Below are 22,863 nucleotides of genomic sequence, written 5' to 3'. Positions count from 1 at the left end.
TTATGCGCGGACAGGTGCGGTATGAATGGCGCTCGCCAGGTGGCTAAATCTGAGTCTAGTGGTCGACGCTGACGTTGCGTATATTAAGCTGGAGTTAACGCCGACGTACGCGGCGCAGCTGGACGGGAAGATCCTAGCGAATGCACACGCGGCGGGCGACGTAGACGGCGACGGAGCGACGGAACTGCTCTTCGGCTCACTCATGGGCAAAGTATCGGTCTTCAAGGTTTGCAGTCGATACGATAGACTATTGCTCCGTAAATTAAATGTTGACGAAGTTGAATGCAGATTGTGGGGGGTCGCCTGGCGCAGTGGAGAAGCTGCGAGGTGAACGGATCCGTGACGTCCATTTGCCTCGACTATTGCTTTGCTGGAGACGTGAGTGTGGGTCAAGAATGCTGCCGGATGGAAGACTGATACGTAGGATGGGTATGTTGTGACGCCTGCGTTAGACTCGGATTATTGTGGCGACAGCGGAAGGAAAATGCTCCGTGTTCCGTTCGGTGGAGGGCGCTGAAGTGCTGCAGCTGTGCTCCGAGTTTGTACGGACAATGCGACGTTTTGGGTGCGAGTTCTTGCAGACTTACTGATGTGCTGATAGAGTGTTGCGCTCAATGTCTGTGATGTGGTGCACTTGAATGACGAGCTCATTCTTTCAACACGTGATGGACGAGTGCTCGTCTACCGGCCCAACACGAATCATGACGAGGTTCGTGTGTGATATTTGCACTGTTCTTGGAAAAGAGTGGCGGATATATCATGATGTTATACGGTGGGTGTTCAGCTTGCTGAGTATTCTCAGGTCGCTCAAATGGAGATCAATGGCGAGATCGAAACGCTGATCGTGCTTCACTCCAAGACGGACGCTTCGCCTCGACTGGTGGCTCGGTGCTTCTCGGGTGAAGTGTATTCCATTAGTGGATCCAGTCATGGGGACAAGAGAGCGATTGTGCCTTGGGAAGGCCCGCCGTGCGAGACCGAAGGTGTCACATTCGTGGTGGGCGACATCGAACTGGGAGGTGAACGAGGAATGAATGCGCTTGTGTCGATGAATGGCCTTGTGTCTTTGTTCTCGTCTTCTGGGGAGAGGCAGTGGGATTTCCAGGTGCGTTAAAGTAACCCTAGATTTGTCCTCTGTGCTAGCTTGAATGGCGTTTTCTACTCGACTCGATTCAGTTGCCTGAGGCTGTGGTGAACGCTGACAAACTCGAGATGACAACAGAGCGTGGGGATCGCCAGGATGCTGTACGTTGAGATCACTGTAAATGGAGTTTCTGCGTGCGTGACCTGGGTGTGTTGGTGGCAGATTGTGGTCTGCACGTGGAGTGGACAAATGTACGCAATCCAAAGCGAACGACAGCTCGTGCGCTTCCGGATGCTGCTGCCTGGCTGCTCGATGTTCTGTGGTAAGTTTTGCATCTCTCTTGATCCTGAAGGGCGATTCAGGTATTGACTTATTCTGTAATTGTGAATAGTGGGAATCCGTGATTCGTCTGCTCAGATCGACCCCACTATTGTAGGCATCAGCACTTCAGGCACGGTTTTCGTTTACCGTGACGTGCAGGCAACATTAACTCGAGGTCTACAGGATTCGACTCTGGTATGTGACTACAACTTACTGCCTCGTACCATTCCTAAAGCTCACAAGTTTCAATGCAGGCGAACACAGTGAGGGAAAGCGCAGTGTTTGCTCAGTTGGACACAGTGGAGAAGCGTAAGGAAGTGATGGAGAAACTCCAAAGGGCCTTCCCACAATGTGTGCTGTCCGCCAAGTCTGAGGCACCGAGTGTAGAAGAACTTCTTCGGGTGATGCTTGCGGTTCAGCTGCACCTGTAAGACGACACCTGTCAAAATGGGTAAAAATTGCATATTTTATTGATCCTTCCGTTTGATTTTCTGTCTGCCTACCAGTTCTGCAACTGATAGGCGTGCTCCCCGAGGCTTGTTACAGTCTCTGGGCCTCGACGAAGCAGCTCTTGGGAGAAGTCACCTACGTAGTGGAGGTGGAAATTGACATCGGACGAGTTGTTCGAGTTCAGTTTCCAGGACGAGGCGAAGGCACGAAAGGCGATGCAAAACAACTCAAAGAAGGCCACCGGGTCCTCAAAAAGTCTCCAGAAGGGGCGTTCGGAACCTAGACACCCGCCATCTCTCAGCTGCAGGATATCAGCCAGGACATACGCGATCTGGGAGCCTACCAAAGCGTACGAAAACGCCTCTGGGCCGCTCTGGTCGTTTAGAATGGGCAGTGCCACTGTGCGGCGCACTTCGTGGAAGTATACAAGACACTGTAGCGGAAGTAAAAACTGAATCTCACGCATGGGGTCGCCATGTCGGAATCCCAGTCGATTCCACTCGGCACTCGTCACTGCGAATGGCTTTGTGTCAAAACAGGAGGTCCACAGTCTCTGCAGTAACTCATCATGTTCAGGATTGCCAGATTGTAGTGGAGCCTTCATGGCGTTAATGAGTTTGGCCAGTTGAGCCAATGTTGTCGCTGTAGGTGGCGCATTCCCTGCTCCTCCTCCTCCTCCAACTCCTGTAGCTGCCGTTACCTTCTCCCACATCTGCGCCGAGTGTTTCTGTAATGTCTGTGCCATGGCTGATCCTTTCATCTTGGAGGCAAGCGCCTTCTTTACGCCAAAGAGAACCGAACTCACGTCTTGCTGCGATGCTTGTTGGGGCTGTGGCATCGGGTATCCCTCGCCCGAGGGTTTACTTTGCCAGTGGAAGAAGGCACGGAAATGTCGATCTTCAGGCACATCCACTAGGTCTTCGTGAATATCTGGCGTCTTATCCCCCTCATCGGCCGATGATAGCTGCAGAACCTTCACGTGGATTTCCCCATTGTCAGAGATCGGAAGTACGCGATTCTCGTCCGTCAAGTCCCTCCAGCAATAGCCACTCGACGTGTCAATCTGTAGACGGAAATGGTACGAGCCCTCGAAGGGAAATTTACGACGCAGCTCAGCCAAAGTGGGGCGCGATGAAAGAAGTAGAGATGACGCGAACTCCTCCAGCCGCGAGCCGTCCGCCTCCAGCAGCATCTGCTGGAAAAAGTAGCGACACAAGACGCCGCACTGCGCCATGCTCAACAGCGATACAGGTATTTTTAATTAGTACTTCGAAGAAGTACAAAGGGTATTAATAACTGATGCGGGAATAATCTGTGATTGGCTAAACCTTCTCATCGGTTAAAAACACGAGCTTGCAAAGTAAGCCTTTCACAAAAAGGTACGCAGGCTCGCAGTTGGTTCCTTGTTCGTGACAATGGAGGAGGACGAATGGGACGACGCGCTGCTCTCAGAGATCACAGCGCTGGAGAAGCGTCACTTGCAGACTCGTACTCAGCAGAATCAGACCCAGAGTCGGCCCACAGCCAGCACAACTACGAGTGTTTCTTCTCCATCCTCAGGAGTGTGGAGCTGCAGGTCGTGTACGCTACAGAACGAGGCGTCGAGAGCGAGTTGTCAAGTGTGCTCCACACTGCGTGGCAAGGTCTACCAGGAGACTGCACCTACCCCAGCTAGGAAGTCTGCGCATGTACAGGCTCGACTTTCCTTTGACGGGACGTCGGCGCCTGTAGCGGTGCCACCGTCCCAGCCACAGAGGCAACGGGACGCAGAACAGGACGTCGGACGCTCCGTGCCGTCTCCATTTATAGTAAGAGACAGAGATCAAGCAATCAGGACCTCGCAAGAGACGACTCTAGGCTCTGCAGCCTCTGGATCGGGGCTGGTACTCACGTCTCGACGTTCAGAGCAAGTTTCTGGAGCTGCCACAGCGAAGAGACCAGCTTCATCGCCCGTACAAATGTCTCGACACGCAGCAGGAGAGGACTCCCAGGCTAGAAACAGGTATCTCGACATTGTGGCACGCTCAAACTTTCCCCAGATCGACTACGAGGCCGCCCAGCACTTTGTGTACCCTACCAACTACGCCATCCGAGACTATCAGCTGGCTATAGCTGAGAAGGCCTTGTACCACAACACACTGGTATCGTTACCCACCGGTTTGGGGAAGACGCTGGTGGCTGCAGTTGTCATGTACAATTTCTATCGCTGGTTCCCCACTGGAAAGATCGTCTTCATGGCCCCTACCAAGCCCTTAGTGGCACAACAGATCAAAGCTTGTCACGAGATCATGGGCATCCCGCTGTCAGACACCGCAGAGCTGCAGGGAAATGTGCCTCCGACGATGCGTCGCGTGCTCTGGGACTCGAGGCGCGTCTTCTTTTGCACCCCGCAGAGTCTGCAGAATGATCTTCGTCGAGGCGTCTGTGCAGCGGAGAAGTTCGTGTGTATTGTGGTGGACGAGGCCCATCGAGCCACGGGAAACTACGCGTACTGCTGCGTGGTGCAGGAGATCGAAGCCAAGACGCCTTTCTTCCGTGTTTTGGCGCTCTCAGCCACACCAGGAGCCAAGTTTGACGTGATCCAGGACGTGGTGACTAATCTGCGGATCTCTCACATTGAAAGTCGCTCGGCTGACGATTCCGACGTGAAGAAATACACCCACGCACGGCAGGAAGAGGTCATTGTGTGTCGTCTGGGCGCTCAGATCATGGAGATCAAGGCGCAGTTCCTCAAGTTCTTTACGCCCATCATTCAACGACTTCTCCGGGGTGACATCATCCATAACAGCGACCCAGAGAAGCTCTCGAGCTGGTATGTGCTGCAAGCGCGGGAAAAGTTTCGGAAAAGCCCCAACTATGCCTCGAACCGCAGTGCTGAAAGCGACTTGGCGCTTCTCGTGAGTCTACTTCACGCCAAGAGTCTGCTGACAGGCCATGGGCTCAGTAGCTTCCGAGATCAAATCATGAGCTGGATGGAGGAACGGAAGAAGGGCAAAATGTCGTGGTCGAAGCGCGAAATGCTGCAGTCTCCAGAGTTCCAGGCGCTTGAAGCGAGTCTGGCTGTGACTGACGATAGCAACAGCTCCAGCAACACGAACAGCCACCCGAAACTGGTGAAACTTCGTCAAGTTCTGCTGGAGCATTTCCAACGCCATTCTGCGGGTGGGTCCAGCACGCGTGCCATTGTCTTCACGCAGTATCGGGCCAGCGTGTCGGAGATTGTAGCGCTGCTGCGTCCGCTGGCTCCTCTCCTGAATGCACAGCCGTTTATTGGCCAGGGCGCGACTGGGAAAGCCAAGGAGAACAAAGGCCAGTCCCAGAAGGTACAACAAGAGATCGTGCGGAGGTTTCGGCTGGGCGAGTTCAACGTCCTCGTGGCGACGTGCATTGCAGAGGAAGGTCTGGATATTGGCGAAGTGGACCTCATCGTGTCGTTCGATGCACTCACGTCGCCTGTGCGAATGATCCAACGCATGGGCAGAACTGGACGGAAGCGTGTGGGTAGAGTTATCATCCTAGTGACGGAAGGCGATGAGCAAAAGAAGCTGGCCCGCAGTGCGTCAGCAGCGAAGACTGTGAGTCGCGCTCTCACGACGTTCAAGAGCAGGTTCACGTACTCCAAGTGTCCCCGCATGATCCCCACGGGGATCTGTCCGCAGTTAAGAGAGCTGGAGATGAAGATTCCAACTTTCCACGCGTCCCAGGTGGGGGGCAAGACTGCGTCAGTGGCGGTCGATCCAAGTCTGTGGCAGCTCAGCGATGCTGAACGAGCAGTGGCGCTCATGAAGTATTTCCCGCCGAATTTCGCTTCAAGCTCGAGGAACAAACTCTTTCCTGTCGTTGCTAATCGGGGGCATCTGCTACGACGTCAGCCGCGGAGTTTAGTGCAGACAAGTGTGGGTGCTCGGGTGGGATATTCGACTAGGTCGCTGATGTTGCAGGGTCTTGTACGGAAGATTCACGGTGTGGAGGAAATACTGGAGACCGCTTCAGACGATGACGAGGAAAAGTCTGAAGCTGATGGAGACAAAACTGTTGCTGAAGTCTCTCAAAACTCTAAGCAGTCCGGCGGCGAAAGCAACAGAAAAAAGCACCGTCGAATCAGGGCGAGTACGGATAACGCGGAAACTGACAGCGAGGTTGGCTCTCCTTGGCGACAACCCAGCACTCCCATGGAACTGGACGGAGACAGTAGATGCGAAGAGTCTTTCTCTGCGATGAACGAGTCGCTGAATTCTTTTGACATGCACTTTAGCCCGCAGTTTGTGGACTCGGCTACGCAGTTCGCTTCTGCTGACGAGGAAATTCTGTCTAAGGATGGCACTAAACGGCGTCAACACGACCTCGATATGGCCACTGCAAAGAAACAGAAGACAAACTCCAGTGTCGAAGAAGTTTCCCGAGTGGAATCTTTGTCGAACGTGTCGACTTCGAGAAGCGCGTACGAGTCGGGAGTACGAGTGCTGACAGCTGTACCAAGTGCATCTGGTGATCACAACCTTAAGGAGAAGTCTCAGCAAATGTTGGCGACGTTGTCCTTGACGCTCACATCGGATTCTCCTCGCCCTCCCCACAGCGCACGCAAGTCGGTACGCCAACAAGAAAATGCAGAAGAAAGTGACACCGCCCAGCCTCTCGTGGATGCCCCTCGACCTCGTAGCACACGACAGCTGCAATTTGATGATGAAGTCATCGATGCGAATCTGCAGGATCAAGCCACACGTACTGACCTCCCACCACCAAAGCCAACTTCAGAAACGCAGCAGCAGCCCGAGAAGCAGGTGACGTCAGAAGGTGAAGATATAGACAACGCTGCATTCTCATTCGCATTGCTCCCTCTAGAGACAAGCGCTGAAGTTGAAACTATAGAAGGGTCAGAGGCAGAGGAAGAAGCTTCTGCGCTCTCTTTCGCTCTGCTTCCTTCTCTCAACACTGGATCAGTAGCTGCATCTACGAGACCAAGTCCGACGGCTTCTCCACAGCCAGTGGAAGACGGAACTGATGGCGACGAGGCTGATGAAGCACTCGAAGAAAAGCCTGCAGCCAAGAACGAGTTAGACATCTCCGTCGTTGACCTAACGGAGAAGGACGACCACGACACCTCTGTGGGGAAGATGGTGAATCGTGAAGGAGCATCGCTGTTGTTCATGCATCCAACCGGAGACAAGCATGCCGCTCAGCAGGCAGCTCAGAGTCAACCGGAAGAAGCAGAGCAAGAGGAAGATGAAAGCTGCGCTGTTTGCCTTGAGAGCGAGTCCTACGACGATGATCCTATCGTGTTTTGCGACGGGTGCAACGTGGCTGTGCATCAATTCTGCTATGGCATCCGCAGCGTGCCCCATGACAAGTGGTTCTGTGACGTCTGCACCGACAGACGCGCTGGGGGTGTTAACGAACCGAAGCCTAGTCAACCGCGCTGCCAGTTGTGTCCACACCGCGGTGGTGCATATAAGCGGACGACATGCGGCCAGTGGGTTCACGTCCAGTGTTTCTTATGGATCCCAGAGTTTCGTGTGGAGCAGGGCCGTGACGACATGCTTGTTCTCGGTAACTTAAGCAGACTGGACCCAGACCGCAAGACGCTGGACTGTTCTCTATGTCACTCGAGGAAAGGGAACGGAATTATCCAGTGCGCACACAAGAGATGTCTGGCTGCTTTTCACGTCAGCTGTGCTGCTTTCGCTCACTATCGCATGGATCAGCTGGACCCTCCCAAAGACGAAGACCGTGACTGTGGTACGTTGTTCCTGGCGTATTGTCCTCTTCATCGCAACTCGACAGCCCCGGTTACTCTTCCTGAGCAGCACAAAACGCACCTAACACCCACGACTCGACCCTCCGAGCCATCGCAACCTACGAGAGTCTCATCTCCGAGTCATTTGTTGGCGTCACCGTCGTCTGTAGAGGCAAAGAAGAAGTTCAAGACCTTTCGACGACTTAAGCGAAAGTACGACGCCTCTCAATCGCAGATGTTCTCGCAGCCAGGAGCGAAGGCAGCTCCAGTGTCATCCTCTCCGTGGCAACAGAAACGCATCAGAAGATCCAAACGAAGACGAGAGACGTCACGTGTCTTGGCCGCTGCGTATATTGACGACGCGGCGGATGTTCGAGGCGCAAGAGGCGACGATGACGATGAAGACGACTACGGAGACGACTATAAAGACGCGGCAGACGACTCGTTTATCAACGATTCGTCCCAGTTGTTGTACTCGCAGTCGGTTGTATCCCCTGAAGTCGTCGAAGCCAACACGTCGAAGAAGAAGCGGAAGAAATCCAGTCCGAATATGCGGGCGATCTATGCGCGGTCGCTGTTTGAATCGCAGAGTTCTCCGTTGCTGCTGCGTCGAGGTGGGAGGCAGTTGGGCGCTCTCCCTACGAATGGAATTATTCGGGCGTGTCTGGACGAACTGCACAATGGATCGAATGACGTGGACACGCCGTCTCCACGACCTCGTTCACGTTCTCGAGTGTCAGAGACGACGGAGGATGCAGCGACATTGTCAGCGTTATCAGCATCCGTTTTTAGTGCGTCGGCTACCGTGACCGAACCGGATGGAGACGATAGTGCCACTGAAGCTGAACCTTCGCCCAGTTTCAAGTTGCTTGGTGCAGCAAAGCCACTGCAAACAGTTCAAGAAGAGGAAAGCGCTACGGCCGACTGCGAAGTTGCCCCTCCGTGCTTCAGTTTGCTTGGTACTGGCAGCAGTGCAAACACTTCGTCGACAGTGACAAGTAGACCGCAACGGTGGATTTCTTCAACTGACGCAACGGTGCCAGCACGGTCTACTGATCAACCATCGAACGAGGCTCAGGATACCAGCGATGAACTGCACAAAAAGATCAAGGCAAACCGCTTGAAGGCTCTAAAGAAGTTGGAAGAACGTCGGCAAGCCAGGCTTCAGCAAGCCCATGCGCGGCCACTGAACAATAGCCAGTCTAGAACTGGCTTCACCTCCGCCGCAGCTCTAGTTTCTAACAAAACCGAGGAAGAAGCCGGCGCTATGTCATTTAACCTGCTGGGGTCGAGTACAAGTGGCCTGTCACTGCCTGCCACCCCTACTCGAGCTGTTCAATCATCGCTGACGTCCACCATCGATCTGACAAGTCCGAAGCTGGCAAAGCCCGGGTCTGTCCAGCAGCCCAAGTGGGTTATCTTTGTCAGCTCAGGGTTTGCCAGCTCCAGTAGCTTCCCCGCTTTCCTATCTGCGAAGCACGCCGACTGCACTGTGGCCATCGTAGAGTCGATGGAGGCGGACGCTCTACTGAGTGTACGCACGGCCGTTCTCTTCCTGACAGGCGAACAGCTGCACGAGGTGGCTCGAGCATCTCCAGCGCACAGTGTGGTCAAGAGTCGACGAGTTGGAATGCTCTTGGCGATGCACAAGAAGCTCATTATAGCAGTCACCCACGACGTAGGTGACCTCCCTGAAGTGCACCGATTGAGGCAATTTCCGAACGCTACAGTCATCGTTCAGCCTCGTGTCGAGTCTCTGTGTACGCAGCTTCACGAGATCTCACAACGGGAACTTGCTGAAGGCTACGAGTTGCCGTCTCCCAGTCAATGTCGCCAAGAGTTTAAGGGCGGGGTTGTAAGAGGACTAGACGCGGATTTCGCGTTGCGGCTCAAGTTCTTCCGCTCGATATCTCCTCTGTCGCTGGGTAGTGCGTTGTCTCTGAGCTTCCGCTTCAAGAACTTCCCGGCGATGCAGGTGCCTGTACTCAAGTTCAACGAGATGCATTGGAGACGGATGTTGCCGTGGATTTCAGAGACCACAGCGGAGGAGATCCGCGAACATGTTCAGCAAAATGTGAGGCGTTGAGTCTACGTTGCGAGCATCTAGGAACTGCGCGCGCGTCTAGTTCCTGAGGGACTCGATGACACGGATGGAATCGTCCAACGTCTTGTCGTCCTTGCAGAAGGCCAGGCGCACCACACCCGGAGCAAGGCGGTTCTCCGGACGACTGAAGAAAGGCGACGTCGGGATCACGGCAAGATGACCACCTTTGGCCAGTTTGTACGCGAACTGGTAGTCCGGGAATTCCTGCACAGGTCAACTATGTAAGCTTCAAGGCTGGCAGCGTATAACCACACCATCAACGCACCGTCTTGGGAGTATCCGGCGTGATCTCGATGCCACGGAACTCGTCGTAGAACGGCAGACCTTCCACGTTGCAGCACACGAAGTAGCCGCCCTCGGGGACGATCGGGCGCCAGTTGTACGCCTGGAGCGCGTCGCACAGCCGATTGCGCTTGGTCTGTAACATACAAAAACGTCAGTGTACACTAATCAGCGATAACTTAACAAGTATTTGAACCCCGTTATACCTGCAGCGTCTCCCTTAGCTCGTCGTAGTATCCATTGTGCTGAGCCTGACGGAAAGCCGACGCTAGTGCCACTTCAAACGGCGTCGTGCCACAGAACGGCACAGTACTGTAAGCCTTAGTGATGCCTCCAACCAGATGTGCCGGCCCCACTGCGTAGCCCGCGCGCCAGCCTGTACATGAGAAGGTTTTGCCAGCGCTGAAGAGTGAAATGGTGCGGTCGAAGAAGCCGGGAAGCGCCGCGATCCGCTCGTGTTTCAGTCCATCGTACGTCATGAACTCGTACACTTCATCAGACAAGACGATGACGTTCGGGTGACGTTCCAGGACACGTGCGAGTTGTTCCAGCTCCTGCTTGGAGAAGACTTTGCCCATGGGGTTGTGAGGTGTGTTGAGCACCAGCATTTTGGTCTTGGGGGTCAGTTTGGTCTCGAGTTTCTCCAGATCCGCCTGGAAATCACGCGACGTGAACCGCTCGGTCACATTCGAGGCTTCGCTTACGAAGGCAGAACGCTTGGCTGGATCGAAGCGGAACGGGACACCTGAAGACTTAACGCTGTGCAGTTGGGAGACTGTTACGTAGGCATCGAAATAGGGCTCAAACGTGAGCACCTCGTCCCCTGGTTCGAGTACTGCCGCCATGATGGACGCGATTCCTTCCTGGGCGCCGTTAAACGTCACGATCTCAGTCATGGGGTCTAGTTCTCGGTTCAATAGGGGCGAGTACATCCCAGCCAGCGCCTCCACATAGCTTGGGTGGCCTCCGGGTCTCGTGTACTGATTGTTACCGTCCGTAATAGCGTTGATGGCAGCTTGTTGGACGAATTGAGGCGTCCCGAAGGACGGGAAGCCTTGACCCAAATTCACAGCATCATGCTTCGCCGCTAGGGCAGAGAACTCGGCAAACACGTTGTCAGGAAGAGTCCGCACACGCTGCGAAATGCTTCGCGCATGACGGAGCGACGGGAGTACGGACGGCAGCTTGGACAAGGACAGCATCGGGCTTGAAGAGCAACAGTAAACAAGCTGATCAGAGCTTCAAGTATGTTTTTAACCCAGGTTTTTGCAAATACAACGCAGTATAAAACAATTTTTTTTAAAATCAGATTATGGGGGAGGGGGTGACCTCGAGGCTTCGGCTTCTAGAAAAAAAACATGTGAGACCGTTGTACATGACCCTCAAAGCTCAGCAGTATGAGAGCTGACGAAGAAGGCTGCGAAGAGGATATGTGTTGAGCTGCAGTCCTCAGGCTGCACGAGTTCTTGTAGATATGCTGACGAGGTTAACAATGCAAAAGATGAAGTAGTATTGGGTGCGTTAACTACTTTGCTTATCTCGCCCCTCTCCCTGAGCACACAACCACTTGTACCCACATCCAGGCCTCCGCGGTCCGGAGCTGCTGCTCGACGCACATCACACAGGACACAGACTGCGGCTCGCTCTGGATCTACTTCAACCCTCCTCCTCGTCGAGGAGCGCGAGTCTACAACTTGATGATCAAGCTCATTCACACCTCCTAGTGAAATTATGCGAGCGCACGCAGTTTAGACGAACGCGGTGCGGCCAACACTTTCGAGAACCTGTATTGGGATCCTGAGAGCCGCAACTTATCGCAACAAGCGATGAATATTGGTAATACATGTAGTGAGAAAACTAAAGCCTACAGGGTGTATCAATCAAGTATAAGAAGGTGATAGCGACTCGGCACGACAAGAATATTGATATTTTGAAAAAGACTTAAACAAGCAAGTTGAACGCATCTATCTGAGCGACGAGGATGCTCCAGATCAGGAGTCTGCCAGTGAACCGTTGAGAACCGCTTACGCGGGAAGAGCTGGAGATCGCCGGTCATGAGTGACCGCGAGAACGGTGTGAAGAAACGTAAGAAATAAGTATAAGAACAAAACATCTGGACGAGAGAGCGACCGGTGATGAGGTCGGTGAATCGCCAGACTACCGATAATGCGGACGAGCTCGCTGATCATTCGGAGAGCGCGCAGGATGTTGTGAACAACGTCATGAAGGCCAATTCGAAGAAATATATGCAAGCTTAGCGAAGTCGTCATGATGGATGAAAACAATGAGTGAAGAGCTTGAGGATCTAGAAGTGAACGGAGTCTGGAAGTGGTTCGTGTACCGCATGATGTGCATGTACTCCACATGAAATGGGTGTACAAAACAATGAGGAACGCTGGGGGACTTATCGAGCGCCCGAAGGCATCTGGTAACGTGCGGAAACGAACAAGAGTTCGATGTGAATTATGGAGTATCATTCGAGACGTCATTGAAGTGACGGTGTGAAGGTGATCCTTGTGCTGGTAAGGAAGTGGCGCATACTGGTGAAACACGTTGACGTACCTAGCGCTTACGTCAAGGCGGACAAAGTAATGGAGCTGGACATCTTCATCTGGATCCCACAGGGAATAAAGATCCCTAAATGGTTGCTAAGACGTCTGTGGGCGTCGTCTGAGGACCAGCCCAGGGCTCCCGATTATGGCATGGTCTTTTCAATTATTTCTTATGAAATCATAAAATTATTTATTTCTTCGATTACCTGGATGTTATTAATAATTTATTTACTTAAGGAATCATCCGACATAATTTATGAGCAAAACCTCTTTATCATTATGTACCTCTCACAACCAACCATGACTTCTCACTACTGTACTTAAATTCTCACTTCTCTAAGGACACAGCTTGCTCACGTCCTCACTTTTTAATTTGAGCAACTCGAACAAAGCCCCTCGCTAAGCTACTATGGTCCATTCCATCCACTTCTAACATTGTTGAGAGGTTCTTTAGCGACACCAGGACGACGTACGGGCAAGAGCGCCACAGCTTGCAACCTATTACATTAGAAATGGTGCTGTTCTTACGCCAAAATGGTGAGTATTGGTCAGCTCAGACTGTCGACGAGGTCACTCGCTAATTTTAACATGGTGTTGGTTTGCTTTACATTATGCTCTTATTTATTGTTTGTGCGCAGCACATGACATAATGTATGTGATGACACTAGCTGCCCAATGCCATTATTTATGGTTAAATAGGGTTCCCATTAAATAACAATGCCAAAATCGGGAGCCCTGGTGCTGGAGCTTCGTAAGGCTTTCTACGGCCTGAAACAGACAGGAAGTCTGTGGAGCAAACTGCCATACCGAAAACTGACAGAAAAGATTTTGTCCACAGTTTGGTCGGTGCGTCTACTTCCGTACGAAGGGCGACGTTCTGGTCGCTGCTGACGTTATGTTGATGATCTTCTCGTTACGGGCACTGATCAAGGCGCGGTTGGCGCTTATTCGCCGATCTTGCGTCTCTGTCTGTCAAGGGTCTCAGAAGAGCACGCAAGTTCCTCGGGATGAGAGGGGACTATGGAGCACGGATGGTTACAGAAGTCCCTCAAAGTAAGCGTAGGGGGGACCGAGACACGATCTTAGAGGGTGATAAAACAGATGTTTAAAAAGTACTGATATTTAGTTAAGAAGCGAGGCGATCTTGCTCCTGTCCGACAGAATGCCTGCGTGCCGCTAGCAGTTCTGAATGGTTTTGGGCGAGATCTCGTCGTAGGCCACCTTACTCCAACAAAGAGCGGTGTAGATATCTAGAGCCAGTGTCAGCCGATGTTTGGGGTCTTTGCGTCCAGAGATCACCTTCCTCTGCGTGAGAGTGTACTTAGCCTCGCTTCGAAAGAAGAACGAGGTCTCATCCATGTTGCAGATCTCGGACCGGGCGTACGAGTCCGTCAGCTTTCGTAGTTTCACACGTCCGGCTTCAGCTGCCTCTTGGTCAACTGACGCAGCTTCGCCGTGCTTCCGCTTCTTGGAGATTCCGTGACGCTCTTGCAATCTATACAACCAGCCCTTAGAGAGCTTCAACGTGGTGTACTCGCCATACGCGTTCACGCGAAGAGCAATGGCCTTTATCACCTTGCCTGTGATAGCCTCCACCTTGCCGTCCATGGCCTTAAAGACCTTCAAAATGCGAGCGTCCGTCTCCTGGATTTGGGGGCTGACGAGCTGCGCGCTCTAGCTAACAGGGCTCCATAGCGGCACACTTAGACTCCCCAGCGATAACATTGCGAGCGGCATCGCGTGAAAGATATTTTTCCAGCTTGAACGCACGTGTTGCCCACGCTGCGAGCTGTGTGTTGGACAGTTTGCCTTTGGCGCGCATATCCTTCGCATACTTGCACATGGCGATCTTCTGCTCCATATTAAGGCGGATCCGGCGCGGCATGGGGCTGGCGGTCATGGTCGCCTGGAAGAGTGATATTGTGCATGGAGGGAGACGTACGTAGCGGGAGCATGAGTTACCTCGTACATTTAATCTCCATTCTCCGTTTTCCAATAGTTTAGTTAGCGAAGAGGCCGGACCGGTCTGGAATTGATGGAGATCTTTCCCGCCGACTGCAGCACATCCAAAATCAGTGCATTTTTGTGATTGGCCAGTTGAACCTGTATGTACCGTAGCAGATATGGCGGGGTATTACGTAAGTAGGTGACGCTTACTTTGAGGGACTTCTGTACAGCTTGGATCAGGAGCTAGCGTGTTGCAGGAGTTGGGCATGAGATGGTGCAGGGAATGAGGTCCCTGATAGGGGAAGAATATAACGCCGTTTGTGACTCGGGAGCCGATTTACTGCCGGTTACGGGTCCGGCGGGAGCGGTAACTCCAGTTTCCAATCTCCGGTGGGAACCCTGCTCTGGATAGCGAGATGTACATGGCCGTACATTGCGTTTGCCGCACATAAGGCGTCGAGGCGCACGCGTCGCACGTCTGTAGCGGATTAGAAGCTCGCTAAACGTGTGGTTGGATACTTGGCGGGAGCCAAGAAGTTGCGTCTGCGGATGCAATGCGACGGTGGCTCGCGTGAGGCGATGGAGGTCGCTGTATATAGCGATGCGGACTTTGCCGCGAATAAGCAAGATAGGAAGTCGGTCACGGGTGATTTGTGACGAAACGGCATGGCTGTTGGATGGAAATGTTAAAACCAAGGCGGCGTGGCGTTGTCCGCCATGGAAGCGAAGTACACGGCAGCTTCGGTCGTCGGACAGAAATTGCGGGGGATACGAGAACGGCTGGGTGGACTGGGAGTGGCCTGTATTCGGTCTTTCGAGTTGCATGTCGACAACCGGGAAGCACCTCAGCAGTTAAAATGTGACACGTCGTCGAAGGCGAAGCACATCGACGTCCGAATCAAGTTTGTGGTGTTCTACGCGAAGGAAGGAGTAAGAGACGGCGTCTGTTTCGCTAATAGCTTTATTGGCGACGCCTTCCCGGCTTATAATTCGTCGGTGATCGATTCAGGATGTATGAAAGTGTCTCCCTGCACAGTATTTAAAAGGGCCATTTCGGTGGGGACAAATCTTTTGTTTGTCTTCGGATGTGCAGTTTGATCTTCGGATGTGCATTTTGATCTTCGGATGTTCACCCGGATGCAGACCATCATTCCTAAAGTTTAATGGCTGTCAAAAGTCTCCCCCTCCCCAGTCAAAAGAATCCCAGCGTTCCAAAAGCAGCACGGGTCCGACGTCTGCTGTATCGACGCCCGCCATGCCACGCCACCAGCCCCGTTACAGCGAAGGGGGTGACGAAGACCTAGCAAGCGTTGCGTCAAGATCTAACAGCGACGGCGAATCCCGCGACATTGCAGTTCACTCAAACTCACGGAAGAAGAAGAAGAGATTAAGAAGGCATCCTACCGCCCGAGATCGAGCGGTAACCAAGCGAAGAAAGCAATTGCCTCATCGATTATCCTCGCGTCGCCACAACTCTTCTAGTCGCAGAAATGAAGAATCATTGAACGTTCAGGATTCGTCAGTAGAATCCGAGCACGAGAAGGGATCTCATTCTTCATTCGCATCAGACTCTGATGCGAGCAGCCAAAATTCGTCCGATTCGGAAACAGAAGGATGCGACGGAGGTGACATCGCTCCTCAAGACGAATTAGTGGACGTACCGGATCTGGATGTGACGGCGTTCGACAGCTGGGGCGCGCTGGAGTCGTATCTGAAGGCATACAGCAGGAAAACATTCCAGGTTTGTGCTGCTTAGACTGTGAAACAGTTTCTGAAATCGTACTAAATTCTTACTGATATCAGATTTACACCATTCGAACAAACACTCCAGTGCGGACAAGAAACGCTGGAATACAGAGAAATATGTCTGCTTTCAAGCTAGTCCCTGAGGAGTTTAAGTTCTACAATAAAACCTACGTATTTGTCCTTCTTTTCGTTGAGCTCCAGCTTTATGGAGTGCATGTCACTGGACTGGACAGTGAAAGCGGGATCAGACAAGCGATGGAATTCTTCCGGTACAGATACTTAAGTCTTATATTATCGTCAATGTAAGCTTTTTTTGTAGTTATTTTTTGTCAATGATTCTTTGTAAAAAGAATGATATCGACCGGTGTGCATACATATGAAAGGCTTTACGAAGCAGGGACTACATTGCGGCGAGGCGAACACCGCGGTGAAGCCGCTTGAGTGGTGCTTAGATAAGTTTAAAAAGTCGAGTTGCCGCCACACTCACCGACAATCACTCTGGTTTTTTCATACGTTCTTGTACCCGAAGATGCAATTGTTTTGGTCGCTAACGTGCTAGCCTTTCCGACCACATGGATCAGCAATCTGCGCGAAGAGAACATAATATAGCCGAGACTGTGCATCGGCTGCACAGTCTGAATTTGAGACTGTGCAGGTAGTCTCTGCCCAGGATGTATACTGCACCGCATCTCATCAGATACCCAGAGGAATACTACAAGGAAACGTCATGCATCTCGCCATATTCATCACTGTGCGATGCGACCTTTAGACCTTACTGTTGCAGGCTTGGTTTCGTGCCTCACTCCTCTACCTTGTAGCACAGGGCCATAGGCGTCGTGGGTATCATGCTCGATGATCCGGCCATGGAGGTCAAATACATGCGTACTTCTCGGCCGAGGCGAGAGGAAATTGGCTGGAATTGTTAGGTGGTGACATCGGACGGTCGATCTCGCGCGCACGCTTGTCTTCGCCATGGAGCTTTCTCTTTACCTTCGTCTGCGACTCCGCAATCAACCCCGGGCGTCCAGCGTATCCCTTTGTCAGCACTAACATCTTGGACAAGTCCTTGACACCGTTGTTGCCGACAGCCGCGTGGACGATAGGCGTGTTGACGATTCCCCTTTCCTTTCGTAATCATCGGCGATGCTCTTCTCTTCTGCATCGTGAGCCAGACCAACCCTTTCGTGGCTGGCTACCGGTGCGTATGTCGACGCCGCTCCAGTGTTTAGAATGATCACTGGGCTTAAGACCTGTTGAACCGCAGTACTCAGACCGCACGAGTCCTTGTAGATACGACAACGAGGTTAACAATGCTAAATATGGAGTGATATCGGATACGTTAACTAGCTTGCTTGCCCCCCCCCGAGCTTCATGAGCCATACAGCCACATGTACCCACGTCCAGACCTTCGCGGCTGCTCGACGCACATCGCACAGGACACAGACTGCGCATCTGGCCCTATTAATACTTCAACAAGATGACCATCGCTGTTGGCAAACATCGCGGTTTTGTGCCAGCAGCTTCCATGGGTGACTACTAGTCGCTCATGGGAAGACAACGACTTTTAATAGTTATGTCTAAGCATTTCTCGACTATTTTGTATTTTACTCATTTGAGGCTGCGTGCGCGAAATCGCCCACGTTATTTTGGCGTGACTACCACAGAATGTAGTGGGACGACCAACGAATTGCTAACGGGAGTCGTGATTTATAAGAAACGACGATAACGCGGAGCTGTGACTCGTGGCTAATTGCACTGGGGGAGTATGTGGCCAGGGGTGGATGGCTCGAGCCTTTTCGCTATCCCATACTTTTACAGAAGTTTACAGTGCTGTACACAATGGAAACCTTTGGCTCGTGCAGAGGCTGGTAGAGATTGGAACGAAGCAGGATGAAACTAGGACGAGGATAAATTATCAGCTCTCCAATACCACGACACTTTGCTGCTGAGTCGGGGCATCTTCCTGCTGTACAATGAGTTGTGGACGATGGAACTCGATCCAGCTAGGAGTAACAAAAGTACTTCTAACTAGCGACGTCATATGACCTAATACTTCACAATGTGCTTGGTAGTCCAAATTGTGATATAAATATTGTGCCTTTCTGCCAAAACGCCCTCAGTTTTATGGTCCTACGTAGGAGGATGGCCCTTACGAAAGACCTCCTATCTGATCGGTTGCAACCGACTAAAATTTAGCCTAACCCTTTGAAGAAAAAAAGACGATGCCAATCAAAGACATACGTCAAACAAAATGATACTTATGAATCTAAGTACGAATCGCGATTTAAGCACTCTAAGCGAAAGCGGGGCTCCTCTAGTATTATTTTGTTTGACGCAGCCTCAACACGCGTGTTTTCTCAGGAAGGACCTAAACCATAGCAATATCAAACAACAAATTGAACAAGGTAAGATGTAGCAGTCACTAAATTGATATTGTACAAAACCTTCCATCTAGGCTTGGGAAATGGATTGAATCGGATCAATCGATATGTCTCGTCTGACTAATCCGATCGAGGTTGAATTCGTTTCGATCTTATTCGATTGAATCCGATTAATCGATCGATCGGATCCAATCAAAAATGTATAAGATTCTAGGAGAAACACAAAAAATGATATAGTCCCTTGTGTTGGGATTCACAAGAAATACGTTCTTGTAGGTATAGAGTCTACCCAATGACATTTAAAACCTTTACGATTCTATGAAACGATTAAGACGTTCTGCATTAAATATTTGAGGTCATATTGTCGTACCGTACGTGTTGTTCGTCTCCAGGATGAGTTTTCCTGCAGCAGGAGTCCTAGCAAGAAGTTTTCTGCTAGGAAGTGTTTTTCGTAGGAGCCTAAGGCAGAGGAAAGTGACGAATTTTATTGTGTGTGGCTCTACGCTACCCGTCGGGACGCCGTCATGAAATCGTCAGCAGACGCACCTTCCGTATATTCAGTGCAGCATCTCGTTTATCGCAGAATACCAGCAATAGAGACTCCCGGAACACATCCGAAAACTACGCCACCGATTACGTCTGCGGCTAGCCCACTGCAGACTCCGGCGGAAAATTAATGAGCATATATCCAGCGGCGACACGCCTGCAACGGTGTAGCCACGTCGTACCAGCACTTCTGCCTGCTTGTTGTTGAGCACCACCCAGCTCATCGAAGTGCCCGGGAACTTCCACGTCCCGTTGTGAAGCTGTCCATGGCGAGCCGAACATGTACAAGTCGCTCATCAAGAGTCTTGATTGGCGACTTGTACATGTACTTGATTTAAGATCATTGCCGCGCTGTCCGTCGTGGTCAGGCATCCCGATAATACAACTGCAATCATATTGAAGGTCCATGCCGAAATAAGCTATTGCTACAAAAACTACAACTAAATAAATAAATAATTGACATCAATAGTAGTGTATTGGAAAATTAACTACTTAGATGTACAGCACTGCACATTACTTTGCGTTCACGATAGCTGCTACAGTGTTTGCGTCCCAGAAGCGCCGATTCATCTTCAGGAACAACACGATTTCAAGGTGAATAGGCAGCATATGCTGGCGATGGTGGGAAAGAGTATGTTTCGCCACACTAAAAAGACGCTCCACGGTCTTTGACGTCGGCGGGATGAAGCGCACACCGTCAAATACCTTCTTTGCGCCGCGTCGCTTCTTCCTAGTCGCCAAGACTCTGTCGGCAAAGCCCTGTGGGCGTCCGTGCCTGGTGTCCGGTGTCGTAATTGCGGGTACCGACTCAAATGGCTGCAACATCAGCTCCTGGTCGTTCGTCAGCTCGTCCACGGCGCCTGACAGGGCTACAACGCACGCTCGCTCGAAGTCCACGTCCTTGACAATATTTGCGCTGGCAGCAAGATACTTTCTTACAACGGAATGCTTCTCGATGAGCGCATCAAAGATATCGTGCACATCGAGAAGCGTTACGCTGTCGTCTTGAAGCTTCATGGTGGCCGACTGGAAGTCGCCAAGCTGGCTCAACAAAGATTTCAGTCGGTTTTCGTGGCGACGGGACGGCATCAGCTCCGTAATCTCATCGTCATCCTCGTCCAGAACAGGACGTAGCTTGAAATATTGTTCAAGCATCTTGTACGTGGAGCTCCACCGTGTTGTCTAGCGAAGAAGCGGGAGCAAAGTGGTCCTTTTCCTAATAGAAAAAACACTTTTTAGCAACAAAGTCAAAAAGCGGTAGATACTAAAAGTACCACAACATTACCGTAGTTTTGCCTCCTTGTTGCGTCCGCGTAGCTTTCGCATAAGCTGCTGAATTTGAATCAGTTGGTGCTCGTACTCAGCAAGAAACAAATTGACCGCCAAGTTCAAGCGATGGCTTGCACAGCCAATAAACGGGACGCTCAGCTGGTCAGCCAATCTGGTGTTGACGGAACAGTTGTCTCCAACGAGATAAGCGATGTTATTAATGTCTCACGTGTAAAACGGGAGGACACTCTCTAAGAAAGAGACGTGACTGTCCGCCGTATGATCTGCGGTAGTGTCGTCGACAATAGGAGCCATCGCCAGAAGAACTTTTTCTGCTCGGCCATCGTGCTCAAATACCGCGAATACCGCGACAAAATGCTCCGACATAAACGTGCAGCCGTCGATGATGATGCCAAACTTGGTGGGGAGCACCTCGCTCAGCGTATTAATAGCCTCGACCTTCTTAGTCACTAAGTCCGCGTACTTGAGAAGGGTGACACATTGGCTTCATCACCGTGTACTTTGTGACGATGTCATTCTCACAGAAACTGAACGGAAGATTGCACTCGATTATCATGACGAGCCAGCTGCTGGCTCTTCTGGTCGATGAAGGTGACAAGGGTGCCCGAGTTGAAGCCGCTTAACTGCATCGTCGTCAGGTAGTCGGGGTGGCGCTTCAGCACGTGGTTAGACAGGTTTGAGTACCCTGTTTTGGGGTCCTGCTTGCGAGTGGTACCGCATTGGCACTGAAAATACGGCGTCGGCTCATCTTGAGCGTCTAATAGAGCAGTAAAAAAGTAGCTGCAGACTTGCTTAGCCGTGAAGGTGTTGGAGAGAGCCAAGGTGAGATCAAAAATGATAGACGAGCGCCTCAGGTTCGCATTTTGAGCGACCGTCGCTAACAGCCATTCGATTCTGTCTGGGGACCGTCCTCCGTATTACGCAAAAACAAAGCAGAAAAAACAAGATTTTACGAAAAAAAAAGTAATACAAAACAACTAATTGGAAAAAGTTATCCAATTTGTAAAATCAATAATTAAGTGTAAACTATTGTATTGAAGCAGCAATACAATGATTATTTCGGAACACCTGGTCGTGGTACGCCCCACCGCTTACCACTTCACCGCCCGAACTATCCGCTCCTCGAAGCTCAAGTCCAAGTGTGATACCTGTCCCTGGCAGTGTCTACCAGCACATCACGGCATTGGCTCGCCACTTCTGGGACCGAACTTCCCTTCGTTGAGGTTGGAATTTTGCGCCATGATCTGTGTGTGATTGAAGTTTTTATACTTGGAAATTGTATGGGTTGATTCGATCCAATCGATCCGGTCGGATCCGATCGGATCGGATCGGTTGTTGCACCTGCAATGCAGCCAGTTGTGTCTGGTATCCGACAAGGATGCCCATTAGCGCCTCTGCTGTTTATCCTAGCAGCAGAAATTCTCTCTATGGCTATACAACAGGACCCAACACTCTCTGGAATCGAAATCCCTGGGATGCCAGGGGTCAAGCATACCTTTTCGGCATTCGTAGATGACTCCACAGTGTTCTTGAAGGAGGCTCGGCAACTACCACGAGTGATGGAGATCGTAGAACAATTCGGGCGCTTGTCGGGGCTGCATGTCCAACCCACAAAAAGCTGCGCGATTTTTCTGAACAAAGCAGTGGAAGTTCCCCAATTTCACGGGATCTTAGTGCTTTAACCGGGAGCCACGGTGAGATATCTGGGGTATGAAGTAGGAACGGGCAAGCTCACGGACGTCAATTGGGCAAAAAGAATTCGAGCAGTGCAGAGGCGTCTTGCGACAGCGGCCAAGCTGGGTACTAGTGTCGAATTCAGGATCAAGATACTCAACGTCATCGTGTTGCCGTCGATTCTCTTCACGGCGGCGGTGTTTGACATGCCCAAGTGGGCGAATAAGCAGCTTCACAACCTACAGAAACAGTTTTTGTGGCGCCAAACTACCTCGACGGAGGCATCACGCCATAAAATCAGTCCAGCCCTTCTATTCACACCCAAACAGGCAGGCGGAGCAGGATTGGCATCGATTGAACTGGCCTGTCAGACGCAACGAACGAAGCACACTCTCCAATGGTTAATCCAGCGGAAGGATCGGTATTTTTATGCGTGGAAGGCATGGATGTTCAGGGGTCTCCCGGAGTCCTGGAACGGCAGTATAACGCCCAGGAAAAAGTTGTCCGGCAGAAGTCGACGGAGTTTGGATACTCCCGGGGTGGCACTAGCGCACACAATGGGGGAATAGGTGTGGCAAACAGCGCGGTTGCCTAACGACGACCTACGGCAGGACCAGCCTCCAGATGACGACTTGGCAAAACGATCTATCAGCTGGTTCTCAGATGGCGAGTGGATAGTGGAGCTCCCACAATTGCTCCCAACCCCCTATCGGGAACAATCGACGTCGGAAGAGCAATTCTGGCCGACGTAC

The 22,863-nt window shown here is 51.6% G+C and overlaps 5 protein-coding genes across 5 annotated transcripts; 3 read left to right on the top strand and 2 right to left on the bottom strand.

Annotated features, from left to right (window-relative positions):
* Nucleotides 1–2: 2 nt before the first annotated feature.
* PITG_10594 (uncharacterized protein) lies at nucleotides 3–1,836 on the top strand (the record flags this gene model as incomplete). The annotated part of the gene is made up of 10 exons (XM_002902313.1): nucleotides 3–14; nucleotides 89–226; nucleotides 289–384; nucleotides 453–542; nucleotides 602–709; nucleotides 785–1,105; nucleotides 1,177–1,245; nucleotides 1,307–1,406; nucleotides 1,476–1,600; nucleotides 1,660–1,836. The coding sequence occupies 10 exons, from the start codon at nucleotides 3–5 to the stop codon at nucleotides 1,834–1,836; spliced, it is 1,236 nt and encodes a 411-aa protein (XP_002902359.1).
* A 68-nt stretch (nucleotides 1,837–1,904) lies between these two features.
* Nucleotides 1,905–3,089, bottom strand: PITG_10593 (uncharacterized protein; the record flags this gene model as incomplete). The annotated part of the gene is made up of 2 exons (XM_002902312.1): nucleotides 1,905–2,792; nucleotides 2,835–3,089. The coding sequence occupies 2 exons, from the start codon at nucleotides 3,087–3,089 to the stop codon at nucleotides 1,905–1,907; spliced, it is 1,143 nt and encodes a 380-aa protein (XP_002902358.1).
* A 181-nt stretch (nucleotides 3,090–3,270) lies between these two features.
* On the top strand, nucleotides 3,271–6,088 carry PITG_10592 (DEAD/DEAH box RNA helicase, putative; the record flags this gene model as incomplete). The annotated part of the gene is made up of 5 exons (XM_002902311.1): nucleotides 3,271–3,367; nucleotides 3,416–3,498; nucleotides 3,550–4,889; nucleotides 4,956–5,918; nucleotides 6,082–6,088. 5 exons carry the CDS (start codon nucleotides 3,271–3,273, stop codon nucleotides 6,086–6,088), a joined length of 2,490 nt encoding a protein of 829 aa, XP_002902357.1.
* A 1,032-nt stretch (nucleotides 6,089–7,120) lies between these two features.
* PITG_10591 (uncharacterized protein) lies at nucleotides 7,121–9,675 on the top strand (the record flags this gene model as incomplete). The annotated part of the gene is made up of 6 exons (XM_002902310.1): nucleotides 7,121–7,215; nucleotides 7,263–7,641; nucleotides 7,699–8,076; nucleotides 8,119–8,625; nucleotides 8,668–8,858; nucleotides 8,961–9,675. 6 exons carry the CDS (start codon nucleotides 7,121–7,123, stop codon nucleotides 9,673–9,675), a joined length of 2,265 nt encoding a protein of 754 aa, XP_002902356.1.
* A 36-nt stretch (nucleotides 9,676–9,711) lies between these two features.
* Nucleotides 9,712–11,214, bottom strand: PITG_10590 (kynurenine-oxoglutarate transaminase, putative; the record flags this gene model as incomplete). The annotated part of the gene is made up of 3 exons (XM_002902309.1): nucleotides 9,712–9,897; nucleotides 9,959–10,111; nucleotides 10,182–11,214. The coding sequence occupies 3 exons, from the start codon at nucleotides 11,175–11,177 to the stop codon at nucleotides 9,712–9,714; spliced, it is 1,335 nt and encodes a 444-aa protein (XP_002902355.1).
* Nucleotides 11,215–22,863: the final 11,649 nt, after the last annotated feature.

The sequence above is a fragment of the Phytophthora infestans genome, genomic scaffold (assembly GCF_000142945.1).
Source record: "Phytophthora infestans T30-4 supercont1.18 genomic scaffold, whole genome shotgun sequence".
Classification (NCBI taxonomy): domain Eukaryota; phylum Oomycota; class Peronosporomycetes; order Peronosporales; family Peronosporaceae; genus Phytophthora; species Phytophthora infestans.
This window is presented reverse-complemented; position numbering and strand designations above follow the sequence as displayed.